The sequence below is a fragment of the Molothrus ater genome, chromosome 13 (genome assembly GCF_012460135.2).
Source record: "Molothrus ater isolate BHLD 08-10-18 breed brown headed cowbird chromosome 13, BPBGC_Mater_1.1, whole genome shotgun sequence".
Taxonomy (NCBI): domain Eukaryota; kingdom Metazoa; phylum Chordata; class Aves; order Passeriformes; family Icteridae; genus Molothrus; species Molothrus ater.
In genome coordinates, this window is record NC_050490.2 from 5,053,571 (window position 1) to 5,079,953 (window position 26,383).

The following is a 26,383-nucleotide window of genomic DNA, read 5'->3' on the forward strand; positions in this document are numbered from 1 at the left end:
GCACAGGAACATTAATACCATGTTTCTTCAGAAAGTCTGAACCAAGCAAGATGCATGTCTTGCAAAATATGGTCAAGCAAACAAGAAAAACATGAAAATCACGATGTTTTACACGAGCAGCTCTCAGCACTACAAAACAAACTCTTTTAGTAGAATGTTTAAGGCAAGTTTGGGAATTTTGTAGTGGGAATTTCTCTAGCGTTTGCAGGTAATGATAAAAGCAGGAGAAATATGAATGAATTAAAGCATGTGACAAATGGCCACAGTCTCAATTCCATTTGTGAATGATTATTCCCAAAGGGATAAGTACTCTTGTCCCATCTGTTCCTGCCTCCCTCCTGGGAAGGGTTTAGGATATATTATGTAAATGAAAGACTAAAAGAAGTATGTCAGGCTGCCTGGCATTTGTTTGAACTCTGAAATGAGAGGCTGCCTCTGTCATAGGGTGGGAGCCTTTGAGAGCAATTGAGCACCAAGTGACAGCCTTAATTTTTAATTTCTACACCTTTGTATTTTTAAGACTGGCTCTATTCAGATGTCTGTGTTGATGAAGCACTAAGTACACATCTAATGAGGTGCTGAATATAATTGCTGTGTATGCTGCATAATTTAAATACCAACTGTACTTGGACTCCTAATTTACCAAGCCAGTGAATGATAGAATAATATTGAAAACAACAGCTCAGTGCTTATACAGTGTAGTCATGGGAGGATGCACTTAATGAGTTTGTTTGTGATTCTTTTTATAAAGAGATCCTATCTGATAAAATCACAGTAGCTAAAGGTTATGGTTACCTGAAAGATGAGTCTTTTCCTTCCAAGTTTGGATAGAATGTCCTAAATAAGGAAGTATCTGATCCTAAATGTGTATTCTGGGACTGGAGATCTGCCAATTCCTAGGAGATAAGGCAGGAATTTTGCACTTGGAGTACATTAGGAGCCACAGTGAGGAAAGTTTTACTAGCAAATTGCAAGAACATGCCTTTTAACCTTAATGCAGCTACTGTACTATTTAGTACAGTGGGAAATTCTTTGTCCTTGAGGTGCAGTGAGAAACCTGCACTTACTCTAGTTATATTTACAGCCAAATTATCAAGTGAATGCATAAATATGAATAAACAATTTTTTCTAAATTTGAAAATTGTTTGCTGGAGGCCAGTTTTGCATTTCCAAAGAGTTTGAGTTCTTCTCTAGGGACTGTTCTTAAAGACAAATACTTTAGTGTATGTGTGTTCTTTCAGAACACCCAGTGGTGTCTTAAGCATTACCAAGTGAAGTAGTGATAACTTGAACCTTTTGAGGCAGATCTCACTCATTTAAACATGAACTGTTTTTAGAGGTTTACACTCCTTTTGTCAGTCATTGTTTGGTTTTGCTAAATTTCAGACACAGTAGGAGGTTACCTTGTTATGCTCTCCTGCCTTTGACTGCAGAGTCCTGGCAGTCCTCACTCTTGTACCAAGAACAAGCTCAGCAGTGCTCAGCAGTGCTGCTTGGGGCTTACAGGATCAGGCTTTGTATGGGACTGGCTTATTTGGGAAGCTGTAAAAGCCTTAAGAGCGTTTTTGTTGTCTCCTGTCCTCGCAGCGGCCAGTTTGCTATAGTGAAGAAGTGCCGAGAGAGGAGCACAGGGGCTGGAATACGCTGCCAAGTTCATCAAGAAGCGCCAGAGCCGGGCCAGCCGGCGCGGGGTGAGCCGGGAGGAGATCGAGCGCGAGGTCAGCATTCTGCAGCAGGTGCTGCACGCCAACATCGTCAAGCTGCACGACATCTATGAGAACAAGACAGACGTGGTCCTCATCCTGGAGCTGTGAGTAAGGGCCCTTCCCTGCAGACAGGGCTGAGGTGGATAGAAACCAGAGAGCACTGCAGAGGCTGCTGGAGCACAGGGGCACTGATAAATGGAGCTGTTGCATTCTCAGGCTTCACAAATCTCGCAGGAGCACTGAGTGAGGTTGGTGGTAAACAGCTTCCCCAGCTCATCCCTGTGCCCTGGGGACACAGGTGCACCTGAACATCAGCTGAGGTCATTTGATACTGGGCCAGGGAATCTTGTCAACTTGAAAACAGTTTACTAAGGGAGGGATTACCTCATTCTGCCTAGGGCTGCCCTGACATGAACCTTGGAGGAAGTGCAAGTGGCCGCTGAATGCTCATTTTATTTTTCTTCCTGCTTTCATCTCTTTCAATATATGTGAGGCCATCAAGCCTTTTCCAAAATTCGCAGCCATTCTCACTACTTCCATATTTTCCTCATCTAGATCAACTAGAGGAGAAAAGGGGAGGAGGGCAAGGGAAGAAGGCTTTTTAATTTCTTGGCATTGACTGTTGAGGATGAATAGCAGCAGAATGGGAATGAAGAAAAGCTGTTTACTCTTGTGCCACCATATGAGGGGGGAAAACCATTGCTTGCACTCTGAGTGCAGGTGGTGGTTCACCAGCACCCAAGAGTAACAACTGTTTTGTGGGTGCCCCCAAAACTGAATCTGAATGTGAATAAAACAATAACATTAATGACAGTGTGAACTGGCAGCAATAAATGTAAACATAATAATGAATGATAGCTGCAAACAATGCCTAATTCAATATTTAGGTGATCTTGTTTCAGATAAACAGAAAAATAGCGCTGGAACTCTCTGTAGAAGGCACAGAAATGAAAATAAAAATTATATACTAATAAGGGTGGAATGGACTTCAGTTTTGATGTGAAAACTCATAGTAACTAAGAGCACTTCCTTGATTTGGGAAAACTGGTTTTGGTAGCTTCCAGCCTGCTGCAGTCTGCTTTCTTCTTAAAAAATTCAGCACCAAAGAAATCCTTTCCTGTTAGTTATGCCAGGCAAGAATCTGTAGTAGAACAGGCTAATGGCTTCTGTAAAGAACATAGATTCTGTTGGCACATTTTACTACCTCAGGTTCTGATGGGAACTGCTAAGAAAAGTAATTCTTCAGCAGTTGTTGACTCTTACAACTTGTTCATACAAAACAAAAACGTTGAAAAGTAGCAGCTGTAGTGGTTAAGTTGACCTTTTGAGATAGGTGCATGTCTGGGGATTCAGCAAACAGTGTAACTCCAGACCTCTGTGATCCTTGCAGCATCAATGGAAAAGCCAGTCTTTAATTTACAGGGAAGAGAGCTGAAGCCAAAAGAAGGTTTGGGCACACCTGGGACCAGAGCACAAAACTTGTGGTGTCTGCACGAGTAGACTTTTCCTTACTGTATTGAGGTTCTTTGCTGCTTTACTTTTCTTTGCTTGCATTTATGTTATGGATTACAGTGCAGGAGATAACAGGATGCTTTTTGGTGTGTTTTGCAGGGTTTCTGGAGGAGAACTTTTTGACTTCCTGGCGCAGAAGGAGTCTTTGAGTGAAGAGGAAGCAACCCGGTTCATTAAGCAGATTTTGGATGGTGTGAATTACCTTCACTCTAAGAAAATTGCTCATTTTGATCTAAAGGTAAAGATGTTGATTTAGTCTTTGGCTGATCTGTAGCTGCTGATTTTGATATTTAATATGGGTAAGGTCAGGTGGTTACTGAAGATGTTGCAAGAATTGCAAGGTAGAAATCAGAAGGCATAAGTAAAGAATCATTAAACTGACAGTGGCTATCAAATGACCTATGATATATTCACTTCTAACTCTCCTGGGTTTTAAAGGACTGGGTGTGGAGTTTAGCAAGGGTTAAATTAGAGATGTATTTTTAAGCAGTGATCTGATCAGATGGAGGATAGTTCATCATTATTTTGTCATTTGACAGGGCTCCATTGCCTGCAGTGCAGCTATAATGGTTTACACCACCTAAGGAATAAAACAGTCCTCCATGAGGTAGTGACAGTGACTTTTTCTACATCAGTCTGTTCTAAAGAAGCTTACCTTATGTGTCTGTGGTGAACATACATGCCCTAGATCCATGAAAGAAAACCAGGCTTGTTACCCTGAGGCTAAAACATGGTTGGTCCAATGACTCTGAGAATAAATTATTCATATGCTCTGTTTCCCAGTGCAGCTCTGACTGAGAGAATGTGTTAGCAAGAGCAACTTCCACATTAGATTCTGCTCTGGAAAAGCCAGGCAGCTGCCAGCAGGGAATCAGACTCTCTGTGCTGCCCTTGAAGTTATGATTAAGTTATGAGAGATTAATGCATTGAAGCTCGTCATATGGGAGATCAATTGAACCCATTGTTACTCTGAAACCTGTGAATTCGGGCCATGGTAGGGAGTAGCTAAGACTGAGAAATTTAGTTGAAGAAAGGACTTTATGAAATGTGTTGGATCTGCTAAAAAAGTAAAGTCTGGTGTTGAAACATGTTAGTTCTGATTTCACAGTTCAAGCTTCAGCTTTTTCTGACAATGCTGTGAGAATGCCACATGTTCTTTTAACAGCTTGGTATGATCTAGGACCTCTGATCCCAACTGTTTGCATTTTCTGGACTGTTCAGCTGGTAAATCCTGAATCTTTTCTTGGCTTTGTTGCAGCTGTGAATTTAATCTCACAGAGAATTTGGTTTTTCCTTCCCTGAAAGGGAAGGAATTCAGCATTTACCAAAACATCTTCCATTGGCTTACAATACAGTATAGAGTCAACTGGGCAAATATTGTGAAGTGTAAATTCCAAGAACAGATCAGTAAAATTGCTGTCAGCAAAATATTGTGCTGTGCAGCTGTCACTCAGGGCTGAGCAGTAGCATTTTGTCTGCAAACACCTGAACTGCTTCAGCTGCCTGCTGCCTCAATCCAAAGAACTGTAAATGGCTAAGCACAGGGATGTTTTTCTTGTTCTATGATGATGTATATGCAAAGGACAAAAAACACTTGAAAACTCTGTTACTTTCCAAGATATTAATATTTTAATAGCATAGGTCTATCTTTTGTCATTTTTAGCCTGAAAACATTATGCTTCTAGACAAGAATATCCCTATTCCACACATCAAACTCATTGACTTTGGCCTGGCTCACAAAATAGAAGACGGAGTTGAATTTAAAAATATATTTGGAACTCCAGAATTCGTAGGTGAGTGACATGTTCCTTTGTCTTACTTTGCAAATGTCAGGGGAAGTTGAGACATCTTGTCAAAGTTAAAAATTGAGGGATAGAAGTAGTTTTGATCTTATTTCTGTCAAGGCCATTTAAATCTAGAGGTTTACATTATTTTTCTGGAATAAGCAAAGGTGCCTTCTGTAAACCACAAGTACTACTCCTGTGAGATTAGGCTACTGCCAAATAAATATTTAGGGATGTAAATTCAGGATTGAGATTGTGAAGCTCTGCATATACAAATTATAATCTTTTTACTTGTTGCCTGGGATAAGGAGATCTCTGCATCGTGGTGCATGAGTACACAATTACATGGGCATCTGTCATTGCTTTGTAAATAAAACCACCTCACACTGTACACCTGCTGAGTACCCTCATGTTCCCTTACATTTTTCCATGTGGTTCTCTTTTTGTTCCTCACTGGTCATAATTCTGATCTGACTCGCCTGGATTTTAACTTATTCCTGCTCCTTTCTATTAATTTCTGGTTTGGGGTTTGCTTGGGGGCTGGGTAGAGAATTGTAATTAATATTCCAGTTAAACACAGCTGTTACAGATTGTTTTTTTCAACTTATTTCACCCTTGCTCTTTTCTCTTGCATGCAGTCTTATATGGGGATGTTTTCCAATGAGGAAATGTTTCTTATAAAGATAATAGAGTTTGACATGGATAGCAGTGTAGTCTGGCACGTTATTTCAATCTCTTGCTCAAGGGCTCTTTCTGAGTGGCATTTACAAAGTTGCTATAATGGCACCAGTTAAAAAATAAAATAAAAGCTCATGCTTAGGGGCAGCAGCATTCTTGGGAGGTGAAATAATTTGTTATTTGTTGTAATTTGCAGTATAATTACTATATAATGTCTGTTTTACCCTTATTCTTGAGTTGCATTATGCTCCAAGTTGTGCTATGTAATCTCTTCTGAACAGTTGTATTTGGGCTGTAAAATTATAAACAATGTATTCCCTAACTAACTTTTCCCTCTTCCCCTTCTCCCTCTTGGTAATGCTTGGCCTGCTACTCCAGCCTGGTAAAAATTTGTTACCTAAGTTGCTGATGTTTGATTAAATGTTTCTTACAGCTCCAGAAATCGTAAACTATGAACCACTTGGGCTAGCGGCAGACATGTGGTAAGTTTTATAATGTGTTTGTGCTTTCTTTTCCTGGTTACTGTACAATAGAATCCACTGCACCACAACAAATTTAAAAAAAACCCAAACAAACAAAAACTTAAATACAGTTAATAAGTCTTTGATCTGTCATTCTATTTTTATACATTATTTTAAATTAAAAGATAAACATTTAATTTCTGCAAAATTACATTGAAAAACTGGAGTGATGGCAGTTCCAGAGTTAACTGTTTGCCACTCTGAGAAGGAAACATGTTCTTGCAGAGCTTGTGACAGCTTTATTTGTAAGAGTCTCATGCAGAGGAGACCTGAGTACTAATGTAATGGGAAGGCAGGCAAAAGAGGTCACCCCAAATCAAACATCCTGTTTCTGCTCCTCTGTGTTTCATGTGTGCACTGTAGTAAGTACCCAGTGAGTAGAAATACAGAGACTTCCAATATCCACATTACTTGATGTTATATGAAAAATTATTTTTTCCTCAAAACCCTGTTCTGTAAGAGATGTTAGCAGTTATCTAAAGTCACAATGGCTCTCCTGCCTCTATGGCAACTACTATTGACTGTTGTGTATTCTGCACATTAGGAAGAATACTGGTCATGTAGAACCCCTGCAATTAATGTCCTTTGTTTTTTAGGAGCATAGGAGTCATCACCTACATACTGTGAGTACAACAATTCACTCCTGTAGCAATGTTCGTAAAGCTCTGTGGCACTGGTACAGAACAGTTCTTCCCTTCAGCTATTTAGGGACCTGCACACGTGTGGTGGGCAGGGGTTTGTCTAAAAGACAGGGGTTATCCCACAGCCTTTTCAATTTAAAATAAGGAGTAAAAGATGAGGGGCATTCTGAGCAGAAGAAAAACAAATGTCCCCAGCATCACTAGGCATTTCTGCATTTTATGGGATCTCATCAGTTCCAAATGGTAGAGGATGGAAAAGCCAAGAGGATTAATAGCTCCTGGCATGGCTGAGAGTTACCAGTGTGAGAGCATAGAAACAGAAAGTGTAACAGTCCCATTTACAAGTTGGATTATTTCAGGTGGAAACAGTGAAGTTTTTATTTGCTTGTAAAGGTAGCAGTCTAGATTATTATGCATAAGTAAGGTCACCCATTTCAAAAAGGTGAATTTAAGCTGAAAGAGGAGCAGAGAAGTTGACACTGGAAACTGATAATTCAACTTACAGGACAAAAAAAAGAGTTTGTTAAAGCTAGGAAAGCAAAAGCTGGTTGGAGAGATCACCATAGTCAGTAGGCATAAAGGAAAAATAGATCACAGAATACTTTTTAGATACAGATTCTCTTTAGAAGAAAAGTGTGTCAGCTGGTGCTGAATAAATAAAAGGAGGGAATTATGACATGCTCAAGCTCTCAAAGAAATGAGTTTCTGTGGGCATCTGAGGACAAGTAGTTGAGAGTTTTAAGTTGGAGCTTGACAACTTGGGAAACTACTTGTGTGACAATGAATGCATGCAACAGAGGAGCAGCACTCCTTGCTTTTCCTCTCCTTTGACATGAGAATTGCAGGAGTGGACAGTGATCCTTGATCCCAACTACTTCCATGGAAATGCTGGGACTCCTGGGGAGCAGGGAGCTGACACTGCTTGCTGGGAACGTCGCACCCATGGCTTTGGCTGTTCCTTGTGATACCCAGAGGAATAACTTGCTGCCAGACTTGAAGAAGGTGGACTTCTGTATTAGATGGATTTGCACTACACATTTCAGGGGTCAGGACAAGTACAGAGGCTTGAAGGGGAAGGATTGTCTTTTCAGTGTGGAAAATAAATCTTGGCCTATGCATAAGGGTTAGAACCTAAAAGCTGTAGAAGAGAGGTAGGGTCTGAGGAATCAGATTCAGTGCAACGAATTCCCTTCTTTTCTGCAGTGCAAAGAAAAGTTTGGGGTATTGGTTGAGCCCAAGCTCAGGTAAAGGGATTTAAAGTGCTGTCCAGACCCTTGCTTTTTATCAGCACTCTGATCTGCACTGACACACCTGTACTTGCCAGGACATTAAACTTTGTGAATTTGTAAAATGGATGTTCCTGTTTGATGAGAGGAAAACTTGGGAGTTGAGGTCAAGCAGCAGGTAGGAGTACTTAGCATGTGATTAGTGATGCACAGAGCCAGCTGCCCCTCAGATCTTCCTGTTATACTGAGAGGTCTGTGCTGGAACAGAGTAAGGGAGCTGTTCCTGTACTGCATCCCAGCGCAGGAGAGCTGTTTTACCTGCTTGGCTACTAATGATTGTTGTGGTCATTAAGGTAGAAAAATGTCTCCACACACAAATGATCAGGAAAAAAGAGCACACTTTTTACAGTGGGAGGGATCAGCTTGTATGATAGGCTATGGATGAGAAATTTGCATGCCTTCAACTCAAATTGCCTCCCAGTTTTAAAGCCATTTGCTCAGAAGTGTTCTGAATAATTGGGGTGTGTCTGTGATACCACCTACTTTAGCAAACGTGGCAGCAATCAAATGGATGCCATCATCAGGTGTAGAGTTCAAAATGCATCCAGGTCCTCAATTCAGTAACTCTGCAGTGATTCAGTGGGTTATAAGGGCAAAGCCTTTATTACTGAGGTCTGCTGGTACATAGTTACAGGCACTGTGTCAGGATATGACAAAGCCAGTTGCATTGGATGTTAGGATTTGAGAATCCTCCTGTTTCACAGATTTCAAAACTGAGCCCCAAAGAGGAAAAAAAAAATCAGAGGCTAGCAGACTGTTGATTTTGGCTTCCAACAAAGGGCCAGAAGGTGGAATTCCAGCTGCTTCATTGCATAATTTGGGGAAGGGGAAGAGAAGCCAAGGCCCTAGGGCAGGTTTCCAAGTTGCAGTTTTGGAGCAAAGGTCGTGGTCTGTGGAGAGGTGCCTACTTGTAGCCAGCAGAAATGGAACCAAGGCTTAAGAGAAAGTATGTAAAACCCCTTAAGAATTGAGACTGACTGTGGTTTATGAGATGAAATTTACTGCATCAAAGACACCTGGAGGACCTCACTCATGCTCTCCTGCCTGTTTCAGATGCTTTGGTGGTGTTGTGTGATTGTAGAGGGGGGAGGAAGCAGTTTATGCACTTGAGTGTTTATTCTGTGGATAAGATCACATGTGGTAGCTGGGGATTGGGCTGAAAGGCTTGGGTGGTCCCATCTAACTTTCTGCTTATCCCCCAATATTCCCAGCCAACCTGGGGGTGGCAATACAGACAAGATTTGTTGAGAGTGGGATCATGTAAGTAAATGGTTTAGTATTCAAAACCTCAGTTTAGTTCCCTGGAGTTTGCTGCAGTCCTGTTTTGATCCTGCTGCATCCTGAAACTGTTATCAAAGGTGGACATAGTAGATCCTGAAACTGTTATCAAAGCTGCACAATAATAGTCCAGAAGGTTATAAGAAAAGGGGTGAGATCAATCTCCTTTGTATAAATAACATTTCCCATAAACCAGACTTTTGCAAGTCAGCATCTCTTTGTGTTGGGGGAGAAGGAGCCTGGAGGAAAGGCAGGGCAGGAGGGGCCTGGGATAACTCTGTTCTGACACAAGTTTTTTGGAGCAGAGGTGCAGAGTCATCAAAGATGAAGGTTGACAATCACAGCTGAGAGATGGGCAAAGCAGCAGGAAACCTTTTTCTTAAGTCAAGATTGCTAAATGGCATTTTATTATGATGCTGTCTCCATTACATACTTGCAGTTGGAGCAGGGTGTCAAGAGAAAGAAATTTTGTGTTGTTCTGAAACAGTTGGATTTTATTGCAGCCAAAGCCCTTTTGCTTGTAGATTCCTTCTACTGAGCAGCATGGCCCTGCCTCTCCAGTGGAGCTGGCTCCTAGGCAAGGCCACATGCCTGGCTTCTGATCATATGTTGTATTCTGCTTCCAGCTGAGAAAGGTCTCTTGGTTGAACCCACTGTGCAGAGAACTCATCAGCAGCTTTGCAGAGAGAAAAGAAGTAGGGGCAGAGCTTTTCCTTCCTGAAGAAAAACTAGAGAAACACTATGCTATCAGCTTGAAGGTTATAGAAGCTGCAGCCTGGTGGTCTTTGTGAGCTCACAGGGATAGAGACTCTCCTGAGCTGCAACTTTTTCTAGTTTGATTAGCAATGACTTAAATGAGGCACTCAGGAGAGGAGAATCTGTGCATTTCTCTCTGTGTGCATGCATTAGTGCTCCACTTTCAATGCAAGTCTGGCTCAGCTAAGTGAGCCACAGCTGTAGTGAGCCAAAGCTGGCCATGTTTTTTCCTGCATGGCAGAGCTGCTTCAACACAAGAGCCACAAATGTCCTGATAGTATATTCCACAGTCACTGTAATTTCATTAGGGGATTTCTGCTGTTTATTTTACCAACTGATTCCTCTTTCTGGCTTATCTAGGCTTAGTGGTGCATCACCTTTTCTTGGAGAAACTAAACAAGAAACACTTGCCAACATCACAGCTGTGAATTACGATTTTGATGAAGAATTTTTCAGCAATACTAGTGACCTGGCAAAAGACTTTATTCAGAAACTACTGGTGAAAGATACACGGTAAGCAAATATTCAGAAAGACCCATTTATCTCTAAAATAAACCTGGTGAAATGTGGCTTGAGAAGTGAAAAAGCTTTTCTTGCAGTATGTATTGCCAGTCAAGAGCAAGACAGGTGGATGCTGCTGTTATCTAGTTAATCACTGCATCCAGAAACTCTGAGGAGAGGAACCAAAGCTCCTCAGCTAAATGCCATGTTCAGGACTGAATTCTCACCCGAGTCAAGCTGTCACAATAGGCTGTGAAATGATGTGCACAATCTTGAGTTCAGGGTAACCACCACTCCTCTATTTCAGTTTCTTATGAACGACTCTACCAGGAGGTGATACCATCCCAGAATATGCCCCCAGTGGTGCAATGCCAGAAAAATCAGTACATGTGCTGATATGGAGTTGTTCTAAGTCTCTGTATCTGTGGCAGTCACCTAGGGTTTGTGTGACAGCTATGCAGGTCTTTGTTCCCAGGTTACAGGAACCTACCGTTTTTGGGATTTTTGGGGGTGGTTTTTTTTGCGTTTTTTTGTTGGTTTTTTTTTTTTTTTTTTTTTTTTTTTTTTTTTTTTAGTTTACTTTGGTTTTGTTTTACTTGCTTTCAATAAAGTGCACACCGAGGTAGCATCTCCTTCCCTGTAACCGTCTTTGTCCTGGAGGAAAGTCAGACCATTATGATTCTTTTTAATTGGCTTCATTAGGGGAGAAAATAGCTAAGAGAGAGAAGGAGCTGTTCAATGAAGATTTCTGCAAATCATCAGGCCTCGGTGTGGGGTAGAGTAGGTGTTTGATGAGAGTTTTGCACAGGTCTAGCAGCTCCAAGGAGAAGTCAGTGCTGCTGGTAGGTGTCCTGTGTGCAGACATGGTGGCTGTGCAATGCTGTGTTTCTGTCTTTGATTCTCAGTGCTCTTAACATGCTGTTCACCAAACTGCTACAATGCAGAAGGAAGTTAGGTTTGATCCACTTTGATTAGGTTTGCTGTGTTCCTCTCAGAAATGTTGCTTTCAGGAAACAACAGCTCCTGCAGTGCTGTAATACTGTGTTCCAGAGGAGAGCTTTGCTATAATTACTGTTGATTCAGACACAGATGTATCAAAGGTGTATAGCAAGAATGTATTTTCTAAGCACATCAGATGAACAAAACAAAGGAATGTTGTATAACTTTTTATGGAAGGGTGCACAAAACTACAGGTAGATTTTGATGAAATAAGAATTAAAGTTGTGCGGAGTAAGGACAGTTACCTGCTGAAGTTTAGAACAGTAACTAAACTGCACACAAGCAGTGTGCCTCAGGGAGAAACATAAACTTGAAATTTGAGGGTTTTTCCTGGAATTATCCTGATAAAAGGCTTCATAGGAAGCCCAGGAAGAGTTTGGGTCAATGGACTTCTGTACCAAGTATTTATCATTCAAGTCTTTGGGGTTTTTTTGTGTTGTTGTTTTTTAGGAAGCGGCTTACGATTCAGGAAGCTCTGTCTCATCCATGGATCACGGTAAGACTGAATAAAGAAAAAGATCTTTTTTTCCATGAGCGAAGCAGAGATCATATTCTCACTCTTACCAGTGTGTTAAATGGAAAACTGCCCCCTAAGTACTTTGTGATTGATGCTGGGTGACTCAAAGAGATGTACAGGGAGAAAATTGCTTGGATCTGACCAAATCCTTGGATTTCTGCAAATTAATTCCTTTATTATAACATTCAAAAAGAGAGTAACAAAGCTCTGATCTTTATTTTACATTACAGTACCCATCTTGGACTGGGCTTTGCATTTTTCCATTCCTCTCTGCTTGCATGGGCATATACTGGGTGTTGGCTTTCATGTTTTCTGGAATTGAGAGTTGACTGCAATCAATATAGAAAATATGATTTCTCTGGAGAGAGAACTGCTGTGTACCCTGTGTTCTGGTTTGCTTACATTTGTGTGTCTGTATGTATTTTTTCATCATAAACATTGCTTGCTTATGTGGATAAGTCTCTTACTGAAAATGCATTTAGCTAGTCTCAGCATGACTAATGAGGATTTTTGAAATTCAGGTTTTGCTTTGCATTGCACAAAACATTAGTTGGAGTGGTATTAGGGTTGTTGGTTTTCCTCCTACAAATATTGATAGCTTTGACACTGTTAATTGCTAAAAATTAGCATGAAAATAAATTGCAGCCATGTTGTTTGCACTTATCACATTGGAATGAAAGCATTTGTCACATTCAGTTCTGGGCTTACATGTTTGGTGTTCGTTTCTTTTAATCAAATGCACGAAGGAAAATCTTTGTGAGCAAAGAATCTCCCAGCATTGTGGAAGCCCTTTGTCCCTGCATCCTTTGTGTAGAGTTTTTGAATTGCTGCAGTCTTGTAAATGTTCAGTAATATTGGTTCCTCTGTCTGACGACTCACCAGCTGAAAGATGAAACCAAAGTCCAGGAAAACAAGAAGGTGGAGAATGCGCAGCTGAAGACGAAACGCCTGAGGGAGTACACCATAAAGTGCCACTCAAGCATGCCCCCCAACAACACCTACATCAACTTTGAGCGCTTTGCCCGCATTGTAGAGGACATTTCCCGTGTGGAGCAGGGTTTCAGCACCTTGGCTGCATCCCACGATTCCTTGCAGGAGGACATGGATGCTTTGCTTTCCATTTATAATGAGAAAGAAGCTTGGTATAAAGAAGAGAGCGAAAGCGTGAGGCACACGCTGTCCCAGCTGAAGTACGAGTACCGTAAAATGGAGTCCCTGAAAAGGCACTTGCACGAGGACAGTGAGGCTGTCGGCGCCAGCCTCGCAGGCGTGTGCGGGAAATACGCTGAGCTGCAGAGCCACTATGAATCCCTCAGACAGGAGCTTGCTGAGGAAATCCAGTGGGTACAGGAGTTAATGAGCAGTTTTCAACTGGAAAATGAAGCCTGTGTGAATGGAAACTTTCACTCTGTTTTCAACAAAGATATTAATGAATCACTAATGGAGCTGTTAAATAGATCTTGCTGTGAAGAATTCCTTGCAGGGTTGAATCTTGATGTGACAGAATCCCATCAGTAACACTGAGATCAGGCTAAGTGCAGGGTTTGTTGCTTGTTTCAATGTACATCAGTTTAAAAAGGTTCTGGTCCAGAGATTCTACACAAAAACATGACCTAGAATTGAAGTAGAAGTTCTGATGTATTGCAGAAGCTGCTGACCAAGGCCATAATCTCCCTGTGGTTTGTAGTGTTGAAGTTTTGTTTTTTTCTTTTGTTCAGTGTCTGAACTTGCAGGAATAAGATTATCACAGTGGTATGGACACATCTAACGTCAAAACCTTTGGTATTGCCTATGTTTTACTCTGCATCATGTATTACAGTTCCTAAAGATTACTAGGTAATTAATGTGGAATAAAGAATAAGTCTGTCTGTACTTACTAGAAACTGGGTGCCTGGAAACTAATAAAAAATCTCCTTATAGCATCTTTGGTTGGCTGAAGGAAACAGTTGGATAGCCCTGCTGCAGACAGTTCTGTACACCTTATGATACAAATATTTGTAAAGGTTAAATCTGTAAATTAAAGCAAATGGTGTAGTAATTTAGCTGATACTGTGGAAATTCGCTGTGAAATGGCTGTCAATGAAGAATTTAAGGATTAGTGTTTAGGCCAGTTGTGCAGGGTGAACTCTTTTACCATCAAAGGTAAGGTGAATTTTAAACTGAAGGATTAATCGACAGCTGAGTTTCCTGTCCTGTACCAAAAAAATTCTATTCAAAAGACACCATTGGGAACTTATAATGATCAAATGACTGTGCAATTTTGCAGTGCAAATGTCAATTTTAGACTAAGTGATAATATAGTCATCTGGTTTGTTTTCTACAGTTGAAGGAAGATTACAAAGCTACAACTAACTTAATCTATGGTGTGGCATTGAGACCAGTGTTCTTGCTATAAAGATTTTTTTTCCTTAGGTTTTACAAAGTAAAAGAAAATCCAGACTTGAATCATGCCCTGCTGTCTTGTATTTCAAAGAAGTCATTTGATTATCCTGTATTAATATGCACAGATGTACCAGTCTCATTTTTGAACACAATAAATAGTTATTTATGCAGGATGGAGTTGTTCCCTGCTGGTTAGTGACTGAAAAAGAAGCCAAGTTTATGTGGGCATTTGCTGCATGGTGACTGTTGTGCAACTACAAGAATCAGTGAGATAATAGCTCTAGTCCAGCTAGAGTGAATCTTTACATATATGTATTAGAGTATATCTTTCACTGCCCCTCCTGCCTCCTCTTTTGCAGAGAAGTTAATGACCTAAATGAACTGAATTGTTGTTCTTCCTAACATGATTAAGAATAATGTTTCCTAATTTGAGATAAAAAGATAAAAGCATACTCTTATCTAATTTTTTGGAGAGTACCGTGGACCCATTTACTGCTATGTCCTCACAAAGATGTGCAGAGGCTGATGCAAATTCAGAATTGTGAAAATAGTTATTCACTTGGGATATTGTTGCTCCCATCATTGTACTGGAAGGAGGATGGAGACTGGATGTGCTCTGTGTGTCATTGTTCTTGGCACAATATGTGAAATTTTCAAAAGCTTCTATAGTGTAGATAACCAGGATGTGACCCTGGCAAGCTGGTGCTGATGGCTGGGGAGAATTGGGCTCTACTGTGACAAATAGGATTGAGCATTTTGCATGTGTCCATTTTTTATTGTTTCAGAATGCTTCTGCATGTTTCTTTGAGCTGGAAGACCCATTCTAAAAACTGTCCAGGAGAACTGGAACACAGGATTTTATTGTCAGGGGGAGAGAGCCTTAATTCCTAAAATGTAACTTAAAGCCTAGTGGGAGTTAGAATTTGCAGAAGACACTCTCAAGAAAGAGAGTCTGCCTCCCCTCAGCCATGATCTCCTATTCTTTGTTCATATTGATTTTCTTTATGAACAAATGCACTGGCACGATGAGAAGGAGCATTAAATGAGGCCACCTTGTTCCTGAGCATGTTTGGGTGAGGGCAAGGTTGTTGTGACTCTGTCCTTGAGGCTAATCACACACTGCTTTTGAGAAGAGATCCTGATGATTTGAGAGAATGACAAGGTCACTGGGTTGCAGGGTACTTAAAATGAAGAGGTGGTTATTAGCACTCTGCAGTAAAGTGAGTTATTTAGAGTCGGTGATGGTTCTGAAAGGGCACTGGGAAATTTTTCATCATGATTGTACAGCTGACATTTAGCCAGTGATGTTTTTTCCACTTCAAATTGATTTCTGCTTGCCTGTTCCACCAAGCTGGCTGTTTGCAGCGTGAGGAAATTATATTTAATGCTTAATTGTCCCAGTTCTGTTGAATGCAACTGGTGTGTACATCTAAATGAGAAGGGGGCCCAGCTGATAGCTTGGCTTCTTTAGGTGCTGCTGAGATACCTGCAAAAACGCTAAACCTACAGCATTTGGTGAGAAGAGTGAATTTGTTGTCTCGAACGTTTTAAATTATTTTGCTGAAAAAGATGTTTAAATCCTCACTGATGTGTTTTCCATTCTCCTTTGGTACTCTTGCTGTTTCAGGTGCGTGGCTTGGCTGCATTGCAGTCCAGTTCAGTACAAATATTTCTGTGTTATCCACCTCCTACATACGCAGATCAGAACAGCTGGAATGGTTGTCACCCCATACTCTTTGAAGGGCTGATTCCTGCCTTTCTCTTTTCACTCTTGTCTGATCTGGTTTTGAACCATTTCTTTCTTGCAACCTGTCAGATTTGGTTTTAAGATTTATGCAAATTTTGAGGTACTTTTGGAATTGAAATGTGCTTCATTTTCAGAAGGACTGTGTCAGGATTTGTGGAACATCTGTTCCTTAACACCAGGTTGACATCCAAAGCACTAGGCACATGTCTGAATTCTGATCTATATTCTTGTTTATTCCTATTTTTCAGTCGTCAGATATTGCAATTATTGTCTGGGTGTGAATGCCTTGTGCTGTCATACTCTGGCTATGGTTAAAGGACAAAGCTGAGTTGTTTCAGATAGCATGTATCCTTATCACTAATAGTACATGACAGCTACCTTTGTTCCATTTTATTACAGTGATGTCATCTAGAGAAAAGGGACATGGGGCAGGTGTGCATGAGAAGCACCTTAGCAACTTTACAAAGTGAAAGCATAGCCTTAGCACCCACTAGTTTTAGGATTTTATTTGTGATCAAAAGGGTCCTGTCTAGGCCCAGAGTGGGCTAGATTTAATTATTTTTGTATGAAAAAACCTGTATGAATCTGTAGCTTCCCCAGCTTTCTTTCAGCTAGCTCCAGTTCACATGAGGTATCTTGCATATTTTATGTACCAAAGGGAGCTGAAGAGTAAAATTGCTCTTTTATCTTCCAGCCCATGGACAAGCAACAGGCTTTGGTTCGGAAATCATCTGTTGTTAACATGGAAAACTTCAAAAGGCAATATGCTAGAAGGCGGTGGAAGGTATGACAACAAACCTTTAATCCTCCTCACATGGGGCTTCCCAAGCCTGGTGGGATCAGAGGGCAAGATAGAGCTTGAATGTTAAGTTGTAACAGGCAGTAAATGAATGAGATGTGTTTGGATATGTCTGCACTGGGTATGTGTGATCAGATTGGTTTTCCTCCCTCTCTGCACAGCTTTCGTACCGCGTTGTTTCACTGTGCAACCACTTCTCGCGCTCGCTGGTGAAGAAGGTCCTGGCACAAGATGAGAGTTTGGTAGGTGCATTCCTCACACAGGGAGAAGAGAAGAGCTGGTCTTACTGTGCAGTCATTTTTGCTGTGCTTCATGGATGCACAGCCCAACAAGACAGCAGTGGCTTGGAGTGGGAAACCAGAGGGGGACCATGGCATCATTTGTGTCTTTAATGCTGCTGTATGTTCTGTTACTGTGACAGGAATCTTGTGCAGGGAGAGCCAGTGACTTGATCGACCTTCTAGGGGCTAAGCACATTATTGTGTAAAGGAGCAGCAAGGAGCCTGCAGATGATGTCTGGATCACAGGCAGTGACCGTGGGGTGTGACTGAGATCTGAGCAATTGCAGGGGAGCTCTCTGCTTTGTGCCCAGCTCTGTGATGGAGGGTGGGGGACCCTGGCACTGCCTGTGACCTGAAGTGAAGCTTTATGGGCTCTATTAGCTCTGCTCTTCTCAGTAGATGATACTGATCATATTGGAACAGCATGTTTAAGAGCATGGTATCTGATTTACATGAGACTTTTTGGCTTTCTATTTCAGAGAAACTGTGAAAGTGACAGTGAGGATCTTTCACAAAGGAAAGCCCCTCCTCAGAGGAGAAGCAGCATATCATAATGGGATGAGAATTCCATGGGCAGGAGACAGGAAACTTTCATCCTTGCTGAAGCAAGCAGCCCTGGCAGCAGACTTGGACTTCTTGTCTGAGTCCTTGGTATGATGCTTCTTGCTTCTCAAACTACCCCAACAACTTGGATGGTCTTAAATGCCTACTAAGCATTTTAGAAAATGGGGAATCAAGATTCCCCAGGAAATGCTAGAGCACAAGCACCAGTTGGAGTGCTTTTATATGTTGAGTGTTTCAGTGATACTGATGTCAACTGCACTCAGGGTGTAGGGTTTCTACTGACAATCTTTACTGCAGAGTAATTCACATTCCACACCGTGGTTAAGACTGTGGGCATTATTATTTCAGTCAGGGAATTGCTAGTGACTCGTAAGGATTTTCTTTAAATTCAATTTTTACAATTGTTAATAGCATAAATATTTGATGGCAGGTATCTGACAGGTTCTGTTAGCTGTATGCAGTACTCTGTTACTGCTGCCACTGAAAAGTAGATCACAATGTCATTACATATCATAACCTTGATTTTGTGAACCTGGCACTAAATAGTTCTGAAATGCAACAAGAACTGTGCTCTGGCCATGGTCTCTGCCTGAGGATTAGCACAACTCTCATTGTTAGTGTGAGTGCAACTGACTGTGGCACTGAGGTAGGCCAAGGCAATTTTTGGATGAAAAGAGAAAAAAATTCTGTAGTGATTTACATGCACCCAAATAGAACATTTTCATGGAATGATGACAGGATGCCTCACCAAAAAAAAGGGCATTTATAAATCTAAAGCATGCGAAGAAATAGTCTTTATTAGACTTTGTTATTGCTGTCAATATTATTTATTCTCAGCAAATTGGAGACTCTTTAACACCTGTTTGTATAGGTGCTGTTTACATGTAACCCAGACTGCAGACATCTGTATTTTATTCAGGGAGCTGTATCCAAAATTGAGGAAATAAGCACTTTGATATTGATGTAATATCTTTGCACAGGGAAGTTGCATCATTTAAAATATATTAGTTTCTAAGCCAGTATTGTTCAATTGGTACCAAAAAATGTGCATAGACTAGGGTATTTTTTCATTGAATCTATTTGCTGTTAGAAGTTCCTATTTATTTTGCAATTTAATGAATTAAAAATCAGAAAGCAAGTCTATTAGAAACAACTATAGATGGACGAGGAAACTGATTTTGTTTGGCTTTACACTTGTCACCTCTAGGCTGAGGTTTTAGAGCAGAAGGTGTTGAAAACTAGTATCAGGTAAATTGTGATGGCTTCCAGTTTCTAAGAAAGAAATAAAAATATGCTACTTATATTTGTAACTTTGTATCCTTGCTTAGTTGGAGACTAAAATGCAGTTGGTAAGAAATTACTTCTGTGAAAGGAAGGAAATGTATGAGAAGCTTTGGAGGAGAGGCAGAACGTAGGATTTGATGGAAGAAACATAAAATGAAGGAGGGGGTGGGAGGAAAAAAGCAGTGGAGAGGAGTGAGTATGAGAGGGATGTGGAGCTGATCCTGGACTGGGAAGGTTGGAGGAAAGGAAAGAGAATGTGGATATATGAATTGTGAAAGCAGGAGAGTGAATGTTTCTGCAAATATGGCACTGCATTTTTATACTACTTATTGAATTTCTATTTATTTTATATCTTGTGCTGCCATAGCCTGTGATGTGTGCTGGTCAAGGGATGAGGTGCAGGGCATGGGCTCCTCTTCATATTCAATTAAAAGGTATATTTCTGAACTTTCTGTGTAATTCTTGAGATAGAATCCTCAAAAAGTGTCACAGTATGTATTAAGAGGGAGCAGTAATAGGGAAACCTGAAGTTTCAGTGTATCCTAATTTCAGCTGGAATAGAGTTAATTTTCTCCTTAGTAGCTGGTACAGTGCTGTGTTTTAGATTCAGTATGAGAATAATGTTGATGATAAGATGCTGATGTTTTAGTTGTTGCTAAGTAGTGGTTACCATAAGGCTGGACTTTTCAGTTTTCCATGCTCTGCTGGTGAGGAGGTGCACAAAAAGCTGGGAGGGACCATAGCCAGGGACAGCTGACCCAAAATGGTCCAAGGGATATTCCAGCCCATGGAATGTCATGCTCTGTATGTAAACTGGGGTGAGTTGGCTGGGAGCCACAGGTCACTGCTCAGGGATGGGCATTGGTCTGTGGGTGGTGAGCAGTTGTCTTGTGCATCACTTGGCTTTCCTGGGGTTTATTCCTCTCTGTTCCTTTCCATTATTATTATAATATTTTTCTTTAGTTGAACTACAACACTGTTCTTATCTCAGAGTAACCCTTGAGGTTTGCTTTCCAATTCTCCTCCCCACCAGGGCCAAGGAAAGGTGAGCAAGGGGCTTTGTGGGGTCTAGTTGCCAGCAGGGGTTAAACCATGGCAGTGTCTGGAGGGAATCTTTCATAAACAGAACACTAAAAATATATATTTGGATAAAAAGCCTCCCAGTTTACCTACCAAATTTTGCTTTCTGCTTTCCCAAGGATGTGGAAAACCAAACAGACTCCAAGCCAGTGGTATTTTTCTGAATTTCTGGACTTTGAAAACACCTTTGGTTTTCAAATTTGAGATTGTGGGATGTGTATGTAAATTACACTTCTGAAAATTAAGCCCTGGTTAAAATAGGTGTTAGGTTGTTGAAACAGGATTGTGCTGTCATGGAGATGGGGTTATTCTCATGTAAAATCCTAGCAACTATTGAGAAAGATGGGACTCAGCAGAAAGGCAGACAGAATGCAAGGCTGTATGAAGCTCTGGCTTATTAATTCTACCTTTATAAAGATGTAAGGTGGTGTTTTAACAAACACATTACAGACAGCTCACTGTTCAGTCTTCAGTCATTTTTGTGCCCAGGTGAGCTAAGGCCAGGCCTTTCTCTCTGTCACTGAGTCACTGCACATGGCTCCCAAGCACCTTCATTGCACAGCAACCACAGCACGCAGCACTCGTGTCCACACAAACTCTTCCCTGCCTGTTCCAGGTAGGAGCATGCTGCGAGTGTAGGATCTCTTGTACTCAGGACTAATGCTGGTGATGCATTAGGAAGCTTTACAGTGTTTTCCCAGCTGCGATGTTCTCTGTGTTCAGTGCCCTGTGTGTCCCATGAGGCGAAGCTCAGCCTGCTCAGGAAGGCACAGTGTAATTGTGCTGCTTCCAGCCCTGGCAGGACACCTGCTCCGTGCAGGGCTCCATCTGATATCCGCTACCAGTGTGTTTTGAGCAACAACCTACAGGTTCCTTCCACTAAAGGGCCAAAAAAAGAAGGAAAAAAAAAAAAACAAAAACCTACATGGAAGGAAAGGGAACATGAAAAGAATTTTCTGCTTTGCTGGGAGAAAAAAAAAAATCTATTTTCTATGTATTACTCTGTTTTGCATTAGGGAACCTGGAAATGAAGTGATAGTCCAGGAAAAAAAAAAAGAAAAAGCACATTAAAAAAAAAAACCAAACAAAAAGAAACCACAAAAGCCTGTGAGTATTTTTATTAAAGTATGGCTGTATGGCTACTTGGCTAGTTTTATTCTTATTTTAGTAGTGATTTTTTTTTAATCTACATGTATTTTTTATTAGGGAAAAACACTGATTTTAATTTTTTTGTTTGTTTGTGCCTGGAAATAGTACAGACTGTCAAAAATAGCAAAGCTATTTGTTATTTGCTAATAAAATGTTGGAAAGCTGGACGGGTGTGTGTCTGTGTTTCCCCGAGACCGGGGCCTGAGGCGAGGCCCCTCAGCCGCAGCTGTGGAGCCCAGGAGGGCGGGAAGCGGCAGCGCCTCAGGGCCGCGGGAGGGAGCGGGCCGGGGCCGGCGGCTCCGGGCGGGTTCGTGCCGCCCCTGCCCCGCAGCGACGGCCCGCTGGGGGTGAGGGGGCTCAGCGGGGCGCAGGCGGCGGGAGGGCCACTTTGGGGCTGCGGAGGAGCCGCCGCCGTGGCACCGGCTCGCCTTTTGGTCCGAGAGGGCTCGATGGGCCCGACAGACCGGGCTTCCCCCTCAGGAGCGGGGCTCCACAGCTCGAAGCGGTGTCCCGCGCCCCCGGCAGCGAGGTAAGCCTAGCGACTGCCGAGCCCAGCAGCTCTGCTGTTGCTGCCCTCGCCTCTGGTCTGTGCTGTCTTACTCCATTTACTTTCATTTCCTCCTTTTTTCTTTTAATAAGAGCTGTTGTTCCTATCTACACTTGTATGTAAATCAAGGAATTTGTATGTGCAGGGAATATATTTAACAATGTTCAGTTGAGAATCAAAGAACTCGGAGGCATTTCTTTTCCCTCTCTCGTTTCTATATGATCACTGTAACTGGCTGACATTCTGTATTGCTCACATAAATGTCTCCTCTGTCTTCACATAAACTTCAAACTTTAACAACTTTAGTGCTCAGATGGTAGGTAATACCTAATTTTCAGCATGCAAATTTCAGTGAGAGGAGTTAAAGTGGGACAGGTGCACCTTGTTACTTGGCAGGGCTGGCAGGGAACCATTACCTGTAAGTGATCATGAGCCTGATGAAGCGATATTACAGCAAAGGGTCGGAGGCTTGTGCGGGATGGCCACACCTGTACCCCTGCTGGAGTGACCAGGTGTGTTGCTGAGGCTCAGGGGCAGAAGTTTGGCCCTGAGGTAGAGCTCTTGATGAGTTGAGAACGTTAAGGTTTCAAATGGACAAGAAGTCACAGTGAGTAACTTTGCTGAGGGAAGGGTGGATTAAGGAGAAGCCTTGGGGAGCCCTGATGGAGTGGAGAATGGGCTTTGGCTGTCTGAGGAGATGGGAAGGAATGGCTGATCTGGCTGTAGGTCTGGGGCTGGTGTGTACACAGACAGGGATCTGTGACCATGCCCTGTATGCAGTGTACCCCACATCAGAAACATGAGTGATCCAGAAGTCTAAGCTTGGATCTGGGTTATACCTGCAACTCCTTGTGCCAGAGCCTGTTCAAGAGTCTCCTCACAGTGTCATTGCTGGTGTATTTGCTGTTATTTTTGAGGGATTGGTGCAGAGACTGTCACTGAGCATTAGCTTTTTATAGCAGTTTGCTACAACTTGTGGCCATCCATCTCAGAGGTGTGACATTTCCTGTTCTACTTGGAACTGTGCTCAGTCACAGCCTTTTTAGGGTGGGATGTATCCACTCAACAGAAAACCTAAGAAAAGTGGTGCCACATCAGTATTTCCTAAAATGTTTTTCCAAGGATGAACCTTGTGAGCTACGTACAATGCTTTGTTAAATATAATTGTTTGAAGGATCTTGTGTGCGTGTGAATTGTCTTAATATAATAATTATTTGGTAAAAAGAAGCTCTTAGGTAATCCAGTTACCTTTTAAATCTTTTTACTCTATATACGTAAAACATGTTGTAATGTATTGTTATTAAATTTGAATTTAATTAGATTTACTGTTTTGAAGTGTTGAAAAGCCTTTCTAATTTTTAGCTTACAGCCTCTCATTCAGCTAGCAAAGGACAGGAAATGCTACATTTGGTTTAGTCCTAGTCATGTAATTCAAGAGAAAACAACATAAAGATGGAGGTTTGGTCTTGGTGCTGAGCCTTTAATCTTGTTTTAGTGTATGCTGGGCCTTTAAAAGCTGTAGCATATAAAGTTAAGTCCTCAGAAGTCTGCAACAAGCGAAGTCTGATTTTGCAATGTGAATGACTCAAAGCTCATGATCATGAAAAGTTGGCAATATGTGATGCTGCTCTGTCATCTGGAGTGCTCTGTTTCCCTGCATCTGCACCTGGATCAAAGCAGGAAGAATGGCTTTTCTGATCTGGCACAGGAGTGCTCTGCAAGCCAGTACTTAAACATGCAGTGTGCCCTGCACAGTGTGTGTGTGCGCCTGGATTTGTGCTCCTAGGAGCAAACCAACGAACTAGAGATGCCAGATCCTTTCCTGAAGTTTGGTTATTCTGCCAGGAAGAAATTCTCCAGGACATCTGGAATGGCATAAAGCAGGCAGCTGTGTAGTTGAAGTGGATCCAAAGCCAGTTGGTGGGGGCAGATCAATTTCCAAACATGGTCTGTCATGCCAGGGGTCACAAGTTGACAGACCTGTGGTTGACTGGTTAACAGACTTGTGACTTGTGGCCCAAGGTCGTGCTCTTACGCAAATACTGACCTACATTTAGAGGTTTTGGGGTTTTTTTAATCCTAAGGCCCGAATTCATGAGCTATTCCATTTGATGTGTATAACGCTGGAAAAAGCATAATGTGCAGGAGAATATTCAATCTCCCAAAGTTATTAATGCAGAGTCTATACTGAGACTGGAATGCCATTGTAAATGGAACCATGCTCATGAAATGACTGATTCGTTAGCAGAGCAAACTGTATAAAATTATTAAGTTCTCTAGTTTTGGGCTTTCTAGAGCATGTAAGACAATTTATGATTTTCTTGAGTGTATCCTGGTGTTACTGATGGAGAGGTAAAAATAGTCATGTACGTGGAGCTGCAAGGACCTCAGTTTTTGCTGTAGTTGGTAAATACAGAATTTTTAAGACTGCTGGTAGAGGAACCTGGGTGGTGCTGCTTTCAGGAGGGACAGTTGTATTTTCTGCACACAGAGATGTCTCAGTTGCACACAGTGAAGTTGAACACTTCTGTCCTTCAGAAGCCTCTGCTCTGTGGAGCAAACGCCGCTTGTTTCCTTCCTGTAGTTTCTTTTCATAGTTAGCTGTAGCAGCTCCATTCCAGAAGCGATTTCCTGGGTCTCAATGCTCAGAGCCAACGGGTGTCGTCCCCTTGTTTTGCTTTGAAAGCTGAGGCCATTTAGTCACACACCACGGCGTGTGCTTAAGGCATTTGAGCTAAAATACAGAAATTGTCCTTGTGTGCCTTGTGGCTACCAGAGGTCTCACCCCTTCTCAGCTGAGAGCCCTCAACACCAGGGTAGTGACAAATGCTCACCCCCCGTGCTCTGAACAGCCTCCCTCGCAGAGAGGGAGCGAGAAAAAAGCTGCAGCGCCTCTGGTAGCTGTGCTGAAGCACTTGGCCATCTGCGCAGGAGGAGCTTGGTGCCTGGTTCCAGGTGACAGTTCAGGGCTGCCTCCAGAGGCAGACACTCTCCCACGGTCCAGTACAGCACTGAAGGAAAGAAGCCTCCAAAGAGGAGGTAGGTTTCAGGTATGCCTTTTTTATTCTCTGAGTTATCTAGGGCCCATTAGTAATTATGGAAATGTTTTTCTGTTATGTGTGGAATGATTTGAGGGCTCTGATGAGGTGCTGAAAAGCACTTGAAAAGCTGTTTAATTTTTTTTTAGTGGTGGGGAAAAGCACCTGCAGTTGTTTATTTTAACCTGGAGTAGTAGGTCCGTGCCCTTCAGTGTCTTTTTTGTAGGGATTGAATGCACCTCAGGGGGCAGGCAGTTTGTTGGATATGCTAAATAATAATTGTAGTGTCACACCAAGGGTTTTGAACATTATCACATATCAGAGCTGCTGTTCTTAGTGGAAGAGTTCTTAGAGCCTGCCAAACATGGGTGGGGTGCACCTGAGGTGGCACAGACTGCATACCATAGCACAGATGAAGTGCTGGAGATAGCCTTATCACTGAGATCCATATGTTCTTAAGGAAAGTCTGCCAGCTTTCGCTTTTCATAAAATACTGTGGAAAAAAATGATGCAGTTTTCATGAAAATGAAAAGTTTGCTTTTTGCGTCATAAGGGCTGAGGAGGCAGAAACCGTAAGTTCAATGCATGTATTCTGTCTAGGAAAGTATGGTTTGGGGCAGATGTGACAGGGAGGGGGGGTTTCAGAAACAGCAGTGATCTTCAGTAAGAGTACCTTAAGGGAAAGACCTCTGAACAAAATCTCTAGAGAGCAGAATGAAGATAAATGTGCTAGTACACCTTTCTAAATTGTCAAACAAGGGAGTATGTTTGGAAGAGTTTGTGAGTTCCTTTCTTACTGTTTTTGATGCAGATTTCTTGCCTTGCTCTCCTCACCCCAAACTGTACTTCCACTCAGATTTTTCATTTCAAGGAGCACTGACTGTTTATTTCTTTTAAAAGTCACTGGAAGAATTCCAGCTGTTCATTCTGTTTGTTTTGAAAATCAACAGGCTACGGACTGTTAGAAATGGAACTGAGAAATTTTTTTTCCCCATTGATGATCATGAACATTTATTCTGTTTAATGGCTTTGGCTCCACTGAGTAAAGCAAAACTTAATGTTCACTTACATGATAAGTACCAGTTACATGGGGCAAAAAGCCCTGTGGGGAAATAGAGGCTTTTTCACCACTGGATGTCATACCAAGTCCGTGTGTCTTTGGAACTGTCTGTGCAAGTAACTTATGTCTAGTTTAAAGGTAGACCAAGCAGGGTCTCACACCACTGAAAGTATCTGCTGCTAGAAAGCTCTTATTAACAGAAGAGGGCAATAAAAATTTCTTCTGTCAACTTATACCAAAATAAAAGCACAGCAATACCTGAATGTGAGAAAA

General features: G+C 41.8%; 1 protein-coding gene across 1 annotated transcript; it reads left to right on the forward strand.

Annotated features, from left to right (window-relative positions):
- Positions 1–1,624: 1,624 nt before the first annotated feature.
- Positions 1,625–14,731, forward strand: DAPK2 (death associated protein kinase 2). The gene is made up of 8 exons (XM_036389768.2): positions 1,625–1,810; positions 3,318–3,456; positions 4,882–5,011; positions 6,114–6,162; positions 6,798–6,824; positions 10,523–10,675; positions 12,113–12,158; positions 13,062–14,731. Exons 3-8 carry the CDS (start codon positions 4,894–4,896, stop codon positions 13,695–13,697), a joined length of 1,029 nt encoding a protein of 342 aa, XP_036245661.2. The 5' UTR covers positions 1,625–1,810; positions 3,318–3,456; positions 4,882–4,893; the 3' UTR covers positions 13,698–14,731.
- The last annotated feature ends 11,652 nt before the right edge of the window (positions 14,732–26,383 follow it).

Bases quoted from the DNA above. Each gene is read 5' to 3' on its own strand.
- DAPK2 (XM_036389768.2), top strand. From the start codon at position 4,894: ATGCTTCTAGACAAGAATATCCCTATTCCACACATCAAACTCATTGAC. The intron at 6,163-6,797 runs GTAAGTTTTATA...TTTGTTTTTTAG, and splicing joins GGGCTAGCGGCAGACATGTG to GAGCATAGGAGTCATCACCT. The intron at 6,825-10,522 runs GTGAGTACAACA...TGGCTTATCTAG, and splicing joins GGAGTCATCACCTACATACT to GCTTAGTGGTGCATCACCTT.